The sequence below is a fragment of the Ceratotherium simum genome, chromosome 22, assembly GCF_057802395.1.
Source record: "Ceratotherium simum simum isolate JZ-2026a chromosome 22, ASM5780239v1, whole genome shotgun sequence".
NCBI classification, from domain to species: Eukaryota; Metazoa; Chordata; class Mammalia; order Perissodactyla; family Rhinocerotidae; genus Ceratotherium; species Ceratotherium simum.
In genome coordinates this window covers 22,672,014-22,687,439 of record NC_141921.1, presented here as the reverse complement: position 1 = coordinate 22,687,439, position 15,426 = coordinate 22,672,014, and the positions used below count along the sequence as shown (strand labels likewise).

At 35.8% G+C, this 15,426-nt stretch overlaps 1 protein-coding gene across 3 annotated transcripts in view; it reads left to right on the top strand.

Annotated features, from left to right (window-relative positions):
- Positions 1 to 15,426, top strand: part of AGO3 (argonaute RISC catalytic component 3) — a 120,963-nt gene that overhangs the window by 21,764 nt on the left and 83,773 nt on the right. The window contains exons 1-2 of one of the 3 annotated variants that reach the window (XM_014784142.2): positions 955 to 1,051; positions 9,398 to 9,462. The exons of 1 other annotated variant lie outside the window; for it this stretch is intronic. In XM_014784142.2, coding sequence (XP_014639628.1) covers positions 9,413 to 9,462 — 50 coding nt within the window. In that variant the 5' untranslated portion in view covers positions 955 to 1,051; positions 9,398 to 9,412. Of the gene's footprint in view, positions 1 to 879; positions 1,052 to 9,397; positions 9,463 to 15,426 lie in introns of those variants that run through there. One more of the 3 variants, XM_004425943.3, reaches the window with a different exon arrangement.

Here is a 15,426-nt window from a genome sequence, read left to right as displayed (position 1 = left end):
ATTCATCCATCAGTAGATACTTAGGTTCCTTTTGGCTGTTGTAAATAATGCTGCTCTGAGCATAGGTGTACAATTATCTCTTCAACACCTGCTTTCAGTTCTTTTGGGTATATACCCAGAAGTAGAATTGCTGGATCCTATGGTAATTCTATTTTTAATGTTTTGAGGAACCACAATACTGTTTTCCAAAGCGGCTGCACCATTCTACATTTCTACCAACAGAGGACTTTACAAATTTTATATATTTTTATGTGTCAGTAAGCTGTATTTCTCTAGAAATTTGTCTGTTTCGTCGAACTTTCAAATTTATTGATACAGTGTTTGTAATGTCTTCAGTATCCATAGTGATATCATTTTTTTCACTAATATTGGTTATTTAAGCCTTTTTTCTCCTGTTTTAAAAATCGATGTTGCCTGGAGTTTATCGATTTTAATTATCTTTTCAAATAATTGATTTTGTGCTTTGTTGCTCCTTTTCATTGTATATTGTTTTTTATTTTGTTATTTGCTGTTATCCTTATTATCTCCTATTTTCTTTAAGTTTACTTTGCTGTTGGTCTCACACTCTTTATCTCTGTGTGTGCTTCCTCATGCTCACCTGGGTTTATGTGATTGTTTTCCCTGCTTTCTACTCCTTCCAAAACAATTTTCCAGAAGTACTCAGTTTTTTTTGTTTGTGTGTGCATTTGTTTTAATGAGGAGAGTAAGTTGGGATGAAAGAAGTTGAATTGTTAGAAATGATGTCATCTTTCAGCACTAGGCTTCAACTGTTATCAGCTGTACTTAAAATTCTAACATACTCTGGTTGACAAGGTTATCAAATGCAGCTTGTAACAGTGTTACTCTTTTTTTTTTTTTTTTTTTTCTCCTCCCTGGCAGGACCCGTTGGGGCCCAGCCCCTACTAATGGTGCCCAGAAGACCTGGCTATGGCACCATGGGCAAACCTATTAAATTGCTGGCTAACTGTTTTCAAGTTGAAATCCCAAAGATTGATGTCTACCTCTATGAGGTAGATATTAAACCAGACAAGTGTCCTAGGAGAGTGAACAGGTAAGAATCGTGCAGTCGTGGAGATCTTTTGCTGTTGGTATTTGCCTTTGCTTTAGTAATTATGTTTATCTTGTATATCTGAATAACAATGATAATGTCTAACAGTTCCACCAAGAACACATGGTAATTTGTTTTGAAATTGTACTCCAGAGGTGTGATGGTGGGAAAAATCTACAAACAATCTTGAAACTTTTCCATTATAACATGAGTTCATGTTTTCTCTGTGCTAATAGAAAAGGTCCAAATCATTTTTATATGCTCTTGAAATGAGACTGAGCATCTTTTCCCTTGCTGTTACGTATTATATCTGTGCTGTATATCTATATATATATTTATATTGCTACTGCCTTGGTTTCAGACCCTTATTTGTTATCTAGACTATTATAATGATCTTCTAATTGGTCTCCCCTAACATCTTTCTCTCTCTCCATTCTAGTTAATTATTCACACTTCTGACATAGTTAGCCTTTTAAATAAAAAAAATATGATTACATCACTCCCCTACTTTAAAATTTACTCAGCTCCCTATTGCTTACAGAATAACATCCCAAATTTAGTGCAGCATACCCTTCTTAGTTTGGCTCTAACCTATATCCTTTTCCATATTCTGCAGCTCTTACCTGGAATGCCCTCTCTGCCCTTGTCTATTTGGCAAACTTGTATTATTTTTCAAGACAAACCTTTTGAACTCCATAGTCAGATGGTAGTTCATTCTTCTATGACCTTGTAATACTTGGTGTACGCTTTTGTTGTAGTATTTTTAGTGCATTGTAATTATTTGTTACTCCCCTCTTCTCTCAGTATAACCTCTTCATGAAAAGAAATATTCTTTATCATCTTTGTAGCCTTGATCTTAGCTCAATGATTGGCACATAATAAGTACTCAGTAGAGTGAATGAAGTGCTTATAAAAGTAAAATGGGGTGAGTGTGATAGTGGGGGACAGGTGAGAGAACTAGACATTATAGAGAGCTTTGTATGCCTAGATGTGGATTTTCAGTGCCCTACCCTTCTCTGCCAGGATCTGTAGAGTAGTCTTTGTCTTAGTCTCCTTCGTTTCTCTTTTGTCTCTCTTTCTGTTAGCCACCATCTTCTTACAGGGACATAACTCTCTCAGGCTGCACTCTTAATTTCTTTTTTTCTTGGTTCTTAAAACTGGGGTGTAGTAAATTTGAGTGAAGGATAATCCTGACCCTTCTGGTAGATGTTTATATTTTAAAAAGGCATTTATTAATCTAAGTAAATCTCTTAACTGATAGCATGTCTAAAGCAGATATTACTGAGCTGAATTCCTTACTACTGCCTTTCCACCTTGCCCTGCCTAAGATTATCACCCCTAACTTTAGCAGTATATAGCTGAGGATTGTTATAGGTTATTTATTGAATAGGAGAATTATATGACTAAAATGTTGGGAAAACAAAAATCACTTGAAGATAAAATAAGTTGAAATTGAGGGTGTGGTGTGAGATGGAGGCTTGGGGCTTAGAGGAATGTCAGTTGAGGATTTTTTTAGTATTTCAGATGAGATATGAGGAACTGGGGCAGTGGCAGTAATATTAGGTAAAAAAGAACAAAATTGTTTATTAGATTTGTTTCCTCGCCCACCTAACTTTTGTGTTGGTAGGGGGTAAGGGAGTAATTGTGTATTATATGTGTGTATATGAAGTTGTGTAGCATAGAGGTTCACATGTAGATGCTCAACATGTTGGTGAAGTTTAAGAGGAAAATATATGTAATAAATTAGTGTGGTACATTCTGATTTTAACTTATGATCCTGTTGACATCTCTAATTATATTTCATCTTTAGGTTGTTTTATCTTATTATATTATTTGCCACTAGGAGTAAAGGATCTGTAATTTAGATGTTTCCAAATGGAAATTTTTTATCATGTACCTTTTATTTGAGTTTTGATAGGAGCTAAAGGACTTCTTTAGGACTCTGAAAATGGCATAAGTCAACTTTATACTTTGTTAATAATATTGACTTGATTTTATGTCAACATCGGCAAAACTTATTCCCTTTATTTTCCTCAAAAGACTAGCTTTTGTCTTCACATTTTGCAATATTTCTACATAACTAGTCAGTTAAAAATTGTTGGGGCTTCTGAAGTTGGTTCAGTTCCTACATTTCAACAACTGGAATTCTAAAAGTTAGAAGAAACTAGATAGAACTTTCTAATTCCTTTTCAGTATTAGCTAAACAGTTATGGGCCAAAATGCAGCAGTATTTAAATCAACACATATGAAGTTTCTCTTGTCCGTATGCCACGTGCTCAAATATTTGGCACTATGGTATTAATCATAATAGTAAAATGATGTATCGTGCCAAGCAAGTTTCCACTTGAGTCAGAGGAGTTTTCCTGGACAAAATATCCAGGAAATGCTTGTGAATCATTTTGTGAGTCAACTTCTCTACTTCAGACCTGCTGTCCGTTTTTTGTTTTTTTTGTTTTTTTTTTTTTTGGTCCTTTTGTTATTCTTTTGGGGTGTATGTGTGTGTATTTTTTTCCTATTTAATGATTTTGATTGAAAATGATCATTTGGTAAAAGAGCATGTTTGTTAAGCAGATTTCATTTATTTATTTATTGTGAGGAAGATCAGCCCTGAGCTAACATCCATGCTAATCCTCCTCTTTTTGCTGAGGAAGACCGGCTCTGAGCTAACGTCTATTGCCAATCCTTCTCCTTTTTTTCCCCCAAAGCCCCAATAGATAGTTGTATGTCATAGTTGCACATCTTTCTAGTTGCTGTATGTGGGACACAGCCTCAGCATGGCCGGAGAAGCGGTGCGTCGGTGCGTGCCCAGGATCCGAACCCGGGCCACCAGTAGTGGAGCGCACGCACTTAACTGCTAAGCCATGGGGCCAGCCCTGTTAAGCAGATTTCAGATGTTTCTAGTTTTGTTTTGTTTTTTTACAAATGAATGGTCTCAAAATCAAATATTTTTAGAAATATTATGATGTAAGTATAAATTCTGTAATTTGAAATTTTATGCTACTTTGCCTAACTGCTAAATATATGTGGGGATAAACCTTGAGTAGACTATTATATATTTATTGAAAATCATTAAATAGGGAAATAGATGGGAAAAAATTGTATATACAGCATGCCTGTAACTGCAAGATATATTTTAAACATGAATAAAGATTTGAGGGAATCTTGAAGTAGTTGGTAGTAGATTGTGGTTGAATTTTTTTTTAGTTCAATTTTCTTTTATAAATTAAACATCTTATAATCATTTACTACTATGATTACTATTACTATTCTAATATGATTGATAGCATAGTGCCAATATTTGCATATTGCATATGGATATAATGTAATTCTGATGATTAAATTTTAGAAGGAAAAAATGAATTTATATTGATACCATTTTGGCTTTTAAATGGAAATCTTAGACCAGAGTGTTTGAAGGAACTCCCTTTCTGCTGTTATTAGGAATATTGTTGGCATAGTGTTATAATTGGGTAGTCCACCAGGAGAGGAACATACTTTTTTTAAGTAACAACTTTATTGATGTAAAATTCACATTCTATACAATTTACTCCTTTAAAGTGTACAATTCAGTGTTATTCAGTATGTTCACAGAGATGGTGTATAGCCATCACCACAATCTAATTTTAGAACGTTTCGTCTTCCCAAAAAGAAATCCCATACTCAGTAGCAGTCATTCCCCATTGCTTCCCTCTCCACAGCCCCTAACCATGAATCTACTTTCTGTCTCTGTAGATTTGCCTTTTCTCGATGTTTCATATAAATTGAATTATACAGCATGTGGCCTTTCAAGTGACCGACCTCTTTCACTTCACATAATGTTTTCAAGATTCATCCATGTTGTAACATGTCTCGGTACTTCATTCCTTTTTATTACTGAATAATATTCCATTGTCTGGATATTTTGTTTATCTAGTCATCAGTTGATGGACATGTGAGTTGTTTGCACTTTTTGGCTCTTACGAATAATACCACTGTGAACATTTGTGTACCGGGTTTTGTGTGGACGTGTGTTTCCATTTCTCTTGGGTGCATACCTAAGAGTGGAATCGTGGTAACTCTGTGTTTATCCTTTTGAAGAACTGCCAGACTCTCTTCCAAGGTGGCTGCATCATTTCACATTCCCACGAGCAGTGTACGGTGATTCCAGTTTCTCCACATCCTCACCAACATTTGTTATCTGTCTTTTATTATAGCCATCCTAGTGTGTTAAGTAGTATCTCATTTTAATTTGCATTTCCCTGATGGCTGATGATGTTGAGCATCTTTTTGTGTACTTGGCCATTTGTATATTTTTGGACAAATGTCTATTGAGGTCCTTTGGCCATTTTTAAATTGGGTCATTTGTCTTTTCATTATTGAGTTGTAGGAGTTCTTTATAGCTTCTAGCTAAAAGTCCCTTATCAGAGGACTTGATCAGATATAATGATTTGCAAAGATTTTCTGCATGTTACCTTCTCACTTTCTTGATGGTGTCCTTTAAGCACAAACATTTTTTATTTTGATGAAGTCCATTTAATTTTTTCTTTTACTATTTGTTCTTTTTGTGTCATATCTATAGAGGGGTATACTTCTGATTAAAATGATTTAGAGGACATACTCCAGAAAATACTACTGGTGAAAATCAAATGGTATAGTTTTGAGAGTTTAGCTATCTTGGGGAAACTGTATCATACAAAATATGTCAGTTAATAAGCAAGTTTTATTTTCCTTCTTAGTTAATCATTTGGAAGCTAGGACAGCCAGCAGATGGTGATTATTTCAAATCTCAAAATTCTTTTAAAGTAGCAGCTAAATAAATTGCTCAGTAGAAATCAGTCATCTGGCTAATATTCCTACAATATGTTTGAAATTCAAAGATACTTTTATAAATAAATCTATAGCTAAACATCAGGGACTAGTAGGTAGGATTTATTCCTAACATCTATCCATTTGTGTAGATTTAAATTATAATAACAACCGTATAGTATTTCATTGTATGGATGTGCCTTGATTTTTTTACTTTTAGTTTGCTCTAGTTTCTTTCTTAGACTGAGTTAAATCAATTTAAACCAATTATCTGAGTTTACCATATGGTTGTACCAAGGTAGAATGCTGTTGGTACTAGTTTAAAGATATATGGACCCTGACTAGAATTATAATTCTAAATCCTGGAGAAACTTTTAAAACTTAAAGATCATTTTCGGATCTTCCCTGTTTTCATTAACTATTTAATTTATTGTGTCTCTGTTTTGTGTCAGGCACTGTGTAGGTTCTGGAGATACTAAGATAAGTAAGACATGATCCCTGCCAAGGATTTCATAGTCTGTATGGAGTGACAAATTCTGTGAGATGTTCATTACGTGCTGTGATGAAAGAGTAATGATTCCTGCTTTGGGTAGAGAGGAAGATGCGGGGTCCATGACATGGTATCTGAGCTGAATGGTTGCACAATGGACCGGGGGAAAGAATAATCCGTATAGAGAGAGCATGAGCAAAGGTATAACATGTTTGTGTAACAGAAGTACACCACTATCAATAGAGTAGCTAGAGTCTGAAAAGTTAGCCAAGGGGTAGATTATGAAGGATCTTAAATCCATGCTAAGGCTTTTCGTGAATTCAGAAACAGTAGAGAGCCATTGGAGGCTTTTGAGCAGTGAGGAACATCTGTATTTAAAAGTGTAACTAATGGCAGTGTGGAGAATGAATTAGAAAAGAGAAAGATGAGAGTCCTGGAGAACATTTTGAAGGCTGTTGCTGTAGTCTTGATCACTGGCCTTCAAACTTTTGGTCACAATTCCCATTAGTTAAAATATATTTGACCATGCACTCCACAATAAATAGATAAATATATATATATGTACTCACATTTAAAATTTTTTAATTTATAGACATGTACTACTATTCTAACATATTGCATAACTATAGAAAAATTAAAGGTGGGAAACAATATTGTGAAATAAACTTTTTAAGAATATATTTAATAATTTGAAATTTTGAGATTAATGTGCCAAAAACTTGATCGAATGTGTGTCACATGCTTGAACTGAAATAAGTTGCAACATGCTGAAATGAATGAATCACAGTTCCACTGTTAACTCATATATGTTACAGAACTCTCATTATTCTCTTAGGATTCCTGGTATACCATGTGTTACACCTGACCATCTGACATGGATTAAGTGAGGGCACCAGTGTCAATCAATATTCATGAATATTAGTAAATCCTAATTTTTAATTGTTAGGTGAAAATTAAATATAAATACTTTTTTTCTCATATACCAACATACCCCTTAGTACCTCTGGTACCTACTTTTCTAGATTAGAGGTAATGTGTTCTAAGACTTAAGTAACAGCAGTGGCAGAAGTGATGAAAGGAGGGCTTAGATAGAAGATTTAGAAGAAAAATGAACAATTTAGGTGTGTAGGGAAAGAGAAGAGATAATAATGGCTTCATAGTTTCTAGCTTGTGTAATGGTGATGGCTTTAACAGAAATAACAGATGGGGAAAGGACCAAGTTTTTTATTTTCTGTTTTGGATATTTGGAAGTTGAATTGTATAAGAAACGTCAAAATGGAATTCAATAGATTATTGGAAATAAGTGCCTACAGCTCAGGAAATAAGTCAAGATGGAGATTGAGATTTGAGATATGTCAGCATATAGGTGACAGTTAAAAGCTAGAGAAAGTGTGTAGAGTCAAGATAAGAGGACTGAAGATACATCTTGGGGGATACTATTGTTTCAGGTTTGTTGGTGAAGACACTTAGAGATTAGAAAGGTAGGAGAACCAGGACAAAGTAGAAGCTGTTTCAGAGAAGGTAAGGCAAGGATTATGGTTTCCTTAATCACGGGATCACAGTAGCAAATGCTAAAAGAAGCCGGGAGTGTAAAGGCTGAAAAGAGACCATGTCTCTTATGATGTAGTCCATGCAGAAATAGAAGTACAATGATGTACACCTGAAATTTTTACAATGTTATAAACCAATGTTACTGCAATAAACAAAAAATTAAAAAAAAATAAAAATAAAAATAAAAAAATAAAAAAAAAAAAAAGAAGTCAGTGGTGGCGGGCTGCCCCGGTGGTGCAAGCGGTTAAGTGCCCGCGCTCCGCTGTGGCGGCCCCGGGGGTCGCCGGTTCAGATCCCGGGTGTGCACCGATGCACCGTTTGGCAAGCCATGCTGTGGCAGCGTCCCATATAAAGTGGAGGAAGATGGGCACGGATGTTAGCCCAGGGCCAGTCTTCCTCAGCAAAAAAAGAGGAGGATTGGCAGATGTTAGCACAGGGCTGATCGTCCTCATAAAAAAACAAAACAAAACAAAAGTCAGTGGTGGCCTGAGGGAGAAGTGTTGTAGAGGAGAGTTCTTAGCGTAAGCCAGATTGAGTTAAAAATTCATTTCTTTGGGCCGGCCCGGTGATGTAGCAGTTAAGTTCGTGCGCTCTGCTTTGGCGGCCTGGAGTTCACAGGTTCGGACCCTGGGCACAGACCTGTGCACGGCTTATCAACCCATGCTGTGGCGGCGTCCTATATAAAGTAGCGAAAGATGGGCACAGACGTTAGCCCAGGGCCGATCTTCCTCAGCAAAAAAAGAGGTGGATTGGCAACAGATGTCAGCTCAGGGCTAATCTTCCTCAAAAAAAAAAATTCACTTCTCAATCTAAAGTAATCTATCAATTATTTGTGAATTCTAGAAATGTTTACTCCACTAGATTAGCTGGTGTGGTTATATAAAATTATGGAAAAATTCATACCCATGTGAAATGACTGTGAAGATAGTTTATAGTAAAATGCTCTGGTGTACTACAGATTTTATATTACAAAGTATTAAAAATTTGATCTAAAGTATAACCCTTTTCTTCCCTGCTCTGTGTCTTTTAAACTTTATTTTCATGCAAAAGTATTCATTGGTTACCTTCTCTGCTACTTACTACAGAGTTATGAAGATAAATTAGAAGTTGGAAGAATACAAGCTATTTTAGTTGTGTTTTATAAACTTCTTGGTGATTTTAGCATCTTGTTATACCTTAGCAATCTTCCTTCTTTCTGTTTGTACTATAGTGACAGATGAATTTATTTTAGCTGTGAATAGTAAACTGATATGAAAAGTCACTTTTTGGGGAAAATATTATTTCATTTCTTCTCCTATGGACTAGAATAATATTTCCCATTCTACCTTTTGGGAGCAGAGAGTTAAGAGGTACCTAAAAATGAGATGAAGATGGGTCTCTGTGAGCTTTATAGTAACAATTGACAGAAAAATAATTTCTCCTCCTTTTTACATTAAAGTTTCCCTCTCCTACCATTTTTCTGCTATATGAGTCAGATGGTAAAGTGGAACTTACTGAAACCAATATTAAATTTTACTTTACAGTCTGTGCACCAGAGCATGATGGAGTCAAAAGACTTGGTACCAGAATGTAGAAAGTGGTGGTTGAGGTAAGAGTGGGAAGGTAGGCTGTAGCCCTTTGTAAGACCTAATGTACTCAAGTAGGTCCCATTTTTGTAGTAATCGCCAGATATTCTGAAGAATTTTTAACTTCTATCCTGAGGTTCTACAAAAGTGCATCATATTATACTCTACAAGAATTCTTCCCTCCTCAGACTACAGTTATTAGTAAAAGGAAGGCACTAAAGATTGGTTAGAAGTTCTTATCCCTATTTACTCAAATTTTCTTTCCCAAATTGCTTTCCTAAGTACTGCTTTAGAAGTTAAAATATTTTATGTATTTTGGTTGTCATGGTTTTACCCTGTATCATAAGCTAAGAAGCTGGCTTAACAGTATACACTTAAATATTTTGCTAAAATTTCTATATTTGAACAAAAGATCAAAGGATCCCTCCCACTGTTATCATAAAAGGCTAGTGCACCACAACTACAATACAGAGAAAATTTAGTTCACAGTTTCTGTTAATTACCAGAATTCATTCTTTGTGTTAATTTATTATATTTGATGCCACTGCATCGTGATGTATCTGTTTGTTGTTTGGAAGACTACAGTACTTCAATATAATTCTTGAAGTATATTTTTGAGATAATTATGCTTAAATTTTTATATAAAAATAGTATCATACATATTTATTTTTTTCTCCCAAAGTACTTTCACCGATATACCATTTGGTCCCTGTAACAGCCCTGAGATTTTTATCCCATTTTTATTGATAAAAGAACTAAAGTCAGAGAGGCCAAGTAACTTTCATAACAACTTAGTGGCAAAATAGGACTAAAAACTCATCTACTGATTTCTTCTCCAATACTTATGTTTCAACATATTTTAAAGGTTTTGCAAATTGGCAGTTTCCCAACCAAACCTTCTTCCTAATACAGTGAGCACCATTGCTGCTATAGCTGCCTAGATAAATTACTATTTTGGAGAGTATTTTCTCTTATTTCCACATGCCTGCCTGATGAACATTCTAATAAACTGCCCTTTGCCACAGATACTTTGCCACAGTATCTTTTGAGATAAGAAATGAAAATTTGCAGTTCCTGGATTTGTCATTTTGTTAACTTGGCTTACTAAAGTTTCATTAAAATTCTCAATATATCAATTAATTGCATCATATTAGTGAGAGGTTAAAGTGAAGAGAGATGATAATAAATGATAGTCCTCAGAAAAGCTGATTCCCTTTGAAGCATAGGTTTTAGCAGTTATGAACTTAAAAGTAGTTTAATGTTGGGGCCAGCCCAGTGGCGCAGTGATTAAGTTAGCACGCTCTGCTTCGGTGGCCTGGGGTTTGTGGGTTCAAATCCCAGGTGTGGACCTACACACCGCTCATCAAGCCATGCTGTGGTGGCATCCCACATAAAAAGTAGAGGAGGATTGGCACAGATGGTAGCTCAGGACCAATCATTCTCACCAAAAAAAAAAAAGTAGTTTAATGTTAAAATTGCCTGGTGTATATAAAATTCTAACCCCATTCTGTTAAGGCTCTGAAGCCTTAAGTTCAAATCAATGTTTAAGGTAATTATTCATAAAGGAGTTTTTATATCTGATGCCATGATAAAATCTGCAGTGTTTCATTATTTGGTATTCTCTTGATTAGATTTTACTGATAGAGGGGATTGCAGAGATTATTCATATCAGTCTTTTGGTTGGTATCTTCCCTGACGTAACTGCTCTTTGAACTAGCAAGGATGAATTTAGGTACTTTGCAAGATAGTGTAATCTACTTGCGAATAACTCTGGTGGTTAGAAAATGTGGGATATTTTTGTTCCAGAATCTAGCTCCTGTATATTTTTCCATCTATTTGTCCTAGTTCTATCCTCCCATGCAAGATAGATTTTCTACTCAGTTTTTCGCTTGATGGTCCATCAGAATAGGCAAAGACTTCTATAATTTCCTTTGAGTCTTTCCTATTCCAGACTAAAGGTCCTTATTGTGATTTATCTTTACACATATTACATGAGTTTCTATCAGGATTACCTTCTACTGATTATGTTTCATTTTTAGGGTCTTAAATTTTTCCAGGTTGAAAGAGTACTCCAGAATGTGAAATGACCTGTGTAATATATGACAGGATGGTTACCTGCCTTATAATGGGTACTTAGATATATGCAACCTGAGTTCTTTAATTTTGAGGAAGCTACATCACACTTTTATTATTTTATTTATTTATGTTTTTTTGTGAGGAAGATTAGCCCTAAGCTAACATCTGATGCCAATCCTCCTCTTTTTGCTGAAGAAGATTGGCCCTGGGCTAACATCCGTGCCCATCTTCCTCTACTTTATATGGGATGCCGCCAAGCATGGCTTGACAAGAGGTGCGTCATTGTGCGCCCAGGATGCTAACCCGCGAACCCCTGGCTGCCACAGTGGACCGCTCGCACTTAACCGCTACGCCACCGGGCCGGCCCCTGCTACATCCCACTTTTAGCTCATTCTGGACTTACAGTCACCTTAAAGCCCCTTTCCACAAGAGCAGTGGGTCAATTCAGATTCTCTAATTTGTTTTTATTGCAGCTGAACTTTTCAAACATAAGCGTTTAGATTTATTGCCCTTATTATGTTTTATCTTCCTTGAGTTCATTGTTGTAGTTTGTCAGCTTTTAACACACTAATTTGTTTTTAGCATACTAGCCACGTCTCCCAAGTATGTATTATTTGAGGATTTCTTAACCAACAGATATTTTTTGATTAGTTACTATATGTAATATGTAGGGCACTAGATATGTTTCTTTTGCTTATGGTAGTGATAGGTTTTTTTTGGAGGGGGAAGGACTTGAGAAGTTTTTTCTGAATAAAAATTTCCATGAATGTCCAAGTTAACTTAGAAAAAGAAAAGGAACTTGCCCTGCCCCACATTACAACATAAACACTCTAGGGGCTGGCCTGGTGGTGTAGTGGTTAAGTTCGTGTGCTCCGCTTTGGCAGCCCGGGGTTCCCAGGTTCAGATCCTGGGCATGGACATAGCACCACTTATCAAGCCATGCTGTGGCAGGCATCCCACATATAAAGTAGAGGAACATGGGCACGGATGTTAGCCCAGGGCCAATCTTCCTCAGCAAAAAGAGGAGGATTGGCAACGGATGTTAGCTCAGGGCTGATCTTCCTCACCGGAAAAAAAAAAAAAAACACTCTAGTAATCATGAAAACATATGATACTGGTCTAAGAACAGACAAATAGACCACTGAGACAATATAGAGAACTCAGAGCCAGATCCATTTGTATGTGAGAACTTAATAAGATAAAAATAGCATTATAAATTGGTTGGTTAAGTATAGACTATTTAGTAGATGGTGTGGGAAAACTGGCTCACTATATGGAGAAGAGTAAAATCGAGTCCCTACATAGCACTGTTTATAAAGAAGGACCTCAGAGGGATTAATGACCAAAATAATATGTAAAATAAATATAGGTAATAATAATTAATAATAATAAAGATCAGTAAATAATAATATATAATAAATAGAATAATATAGAAAAAACTATGAAGTTAATAAAACATAATACATCTTTGTGACTTAGTATTAGGAAAGTATTTCTTAAAACCTCAAAAGCATGAAACCGTAGGTGAAAAATGATTAATTTGATGATACAATGTTAAAGATTTCAGTTCAGCAAATAAATGGACATTGTTTACAGGCAGATAACATTTTGGGGGAAGATATTTGCAATAATTAAACCTGTTAATGAATTACTATCTAGAATATCAAAGAAACTCCTTCAATTCAATAAGAAGACTGGGACCCCAATAGAAAAATGAGCAAAAGAAGTAGGGAATTCACAAAAGAAGAAACACAGACACATGAAGGGGTACTCAAATTCGTTAGTAATAAGAGAAATCTAAATTAAAACAAGCTTTTAGTTTTACCCACTAGGCTAGCAAAAGTTAGAAAGTGAAGCTAGATAATGCCAAATCTTGTCTGGGGTGTAGGGAAATAGGAACCTCCGGGAGTGTAGATTAGTGCAGCCATTCTGGAGAGCAATTTGGCAGTTCTTTGTCATTTAGTTGATAAAATTCACTAGGACTTAACAGTTCTGTTCCTGGATATATAACCAGAAATTAATTCTCGCATAGGTTTATAAGGGAACATAGAAGGAGATATTGCATTGCAGCATTGTTTTGGGTGGCTGGCAGTTAAAGATACTCTGAGTCTGTGTTGCTGAGGGAGTGGATAGACAACATGTAGAGTACTTTGCATCAGGAACAGTGAACTAAGTGTCCCACAGCAACGGGAATAGATGTTAAAAACCTAGTACAGAGGGTAAAGGTAGGAATATATACAAACAGAAGGATACTCATCAAACACATTAGAAGAAATAACTTATTGGTAAGGGGAATGGGGATAGAAAATGAATATGAAAGGAAAGAAATCAACTAGTTAGAAGAGGGGTCTTATACAGATGAATGATGATAATGTGCCATGAGCTGAGGAGTGTGATTAACTTAACCTTTTGTACCTGGGAAATAAAAGTGGGGTCTGGGGACTCATTTGGCAATGGTATGTAAGTTGAGTTGGAGAAGAAAAAAATTAAAGGCATAAAGAACAAGAAACTTAAAATAATCCAGGTAGTAAGACATGAAGTTTTAATTTAGAATGGTGGTAATTGGGAATGGAAAGTAAGGGACTGATATAAGAAATACTGCAGAGAGGTGAAGTCAACAACTAATTGGATGAAGAGATGAGCCAGGTTTTGAATCTGGGTAAATGGGAAGATGGAGGCTCCAATAATTCAAGAGGAGTAGTAAACAGGAGGATAACCAGATTTGACCTGGGGGAAATATGTTGAATTCAGCTTTAGATATATTCCACTGGAGGTTCTGGCGGTTCATTGAGGTAGATTATCCACTGTTCGAACATTGATTAAGAATATACTGTGTGCTAGCCATCAAAGCAGAACATTTTTTATCCCTATGTTTTGGCCCTACTATTTTAATCTCCTTCACCATTTTGATCCTTAGGGTGGTTTGATTGGGTTACCAGGATGTAGTAAGCTTAAAATTACCCCAATCTGCTATTGAGAAAAAAGTGACAAAATACTCAAAACATCCTGACAAATGAGATCTGAGAAACTGGAATTGATGATAATGGTCACAAAAGAAAACTTAAAATGGCAGAAAATCTTTGAAATTTGTTTGGTACCCAAAAACTGATCAGTGAATCAAATCTTTGTTGTAAAATTTACTCTAGGAAAGACTTGATCTTGATTTAAATAGTTTCAGCAAAATAAAATTGAAAAGGGGGTACAATAGAAACTTTGAGCATGTAGAAAATTGCTCTGGGTATCAAGTCAGCTTAATTATTTTGTTCCAGAAAAAGCTTTTTTTCTCTCCTTTCCCTCCCATCTACCCACTTGACTGGGCAAGAATTGAATCTTTTTTTTTTTCATTCTTTTAAATGTATTGTAAGTTATTTCAGTACTGTGTGAGTATACCCTCATCATAGTATCTTTCCACTGCTTTTACGAATAATGTATATACAAAAATAAATATTTATTTGGGGATATTTGGTATTATTTTCTCTATAAACTGTATTTTTTTTTTTTTTTTGGTGAGGAGGACCAGCCCTAAGCTAACATCCGATGCCAATCCTCCTCTTTTTTTTTTTTTTTTTTTTTTGCTGAGGAAGACTGGCCCTGGGCTAACATCCATGCCCATCTTCCTCTACTTTATATGGGACGCCGCCACAGCATGGCTCAACAAGCGGTGCGTCATTGCGCACCCAGGATCTGAACTGGAGAACCCTGGGCCGCCGCAGTGGAGCACACACACTTAACCACCTGCGCCACTGGGCCGGCCCCTGTAGACTGTAATTTTTAAAAATGTATAAGTCCTGAGTATCTTTCCATGTAAGTATATAGGATAAAAATGTTTGCTGGGTAAAAATGAACGTTTCAAAATATCCTTACTGGCTAGATACTGTTGTAAAGATGGGGTGAGGAGGTAGAAGGATGGT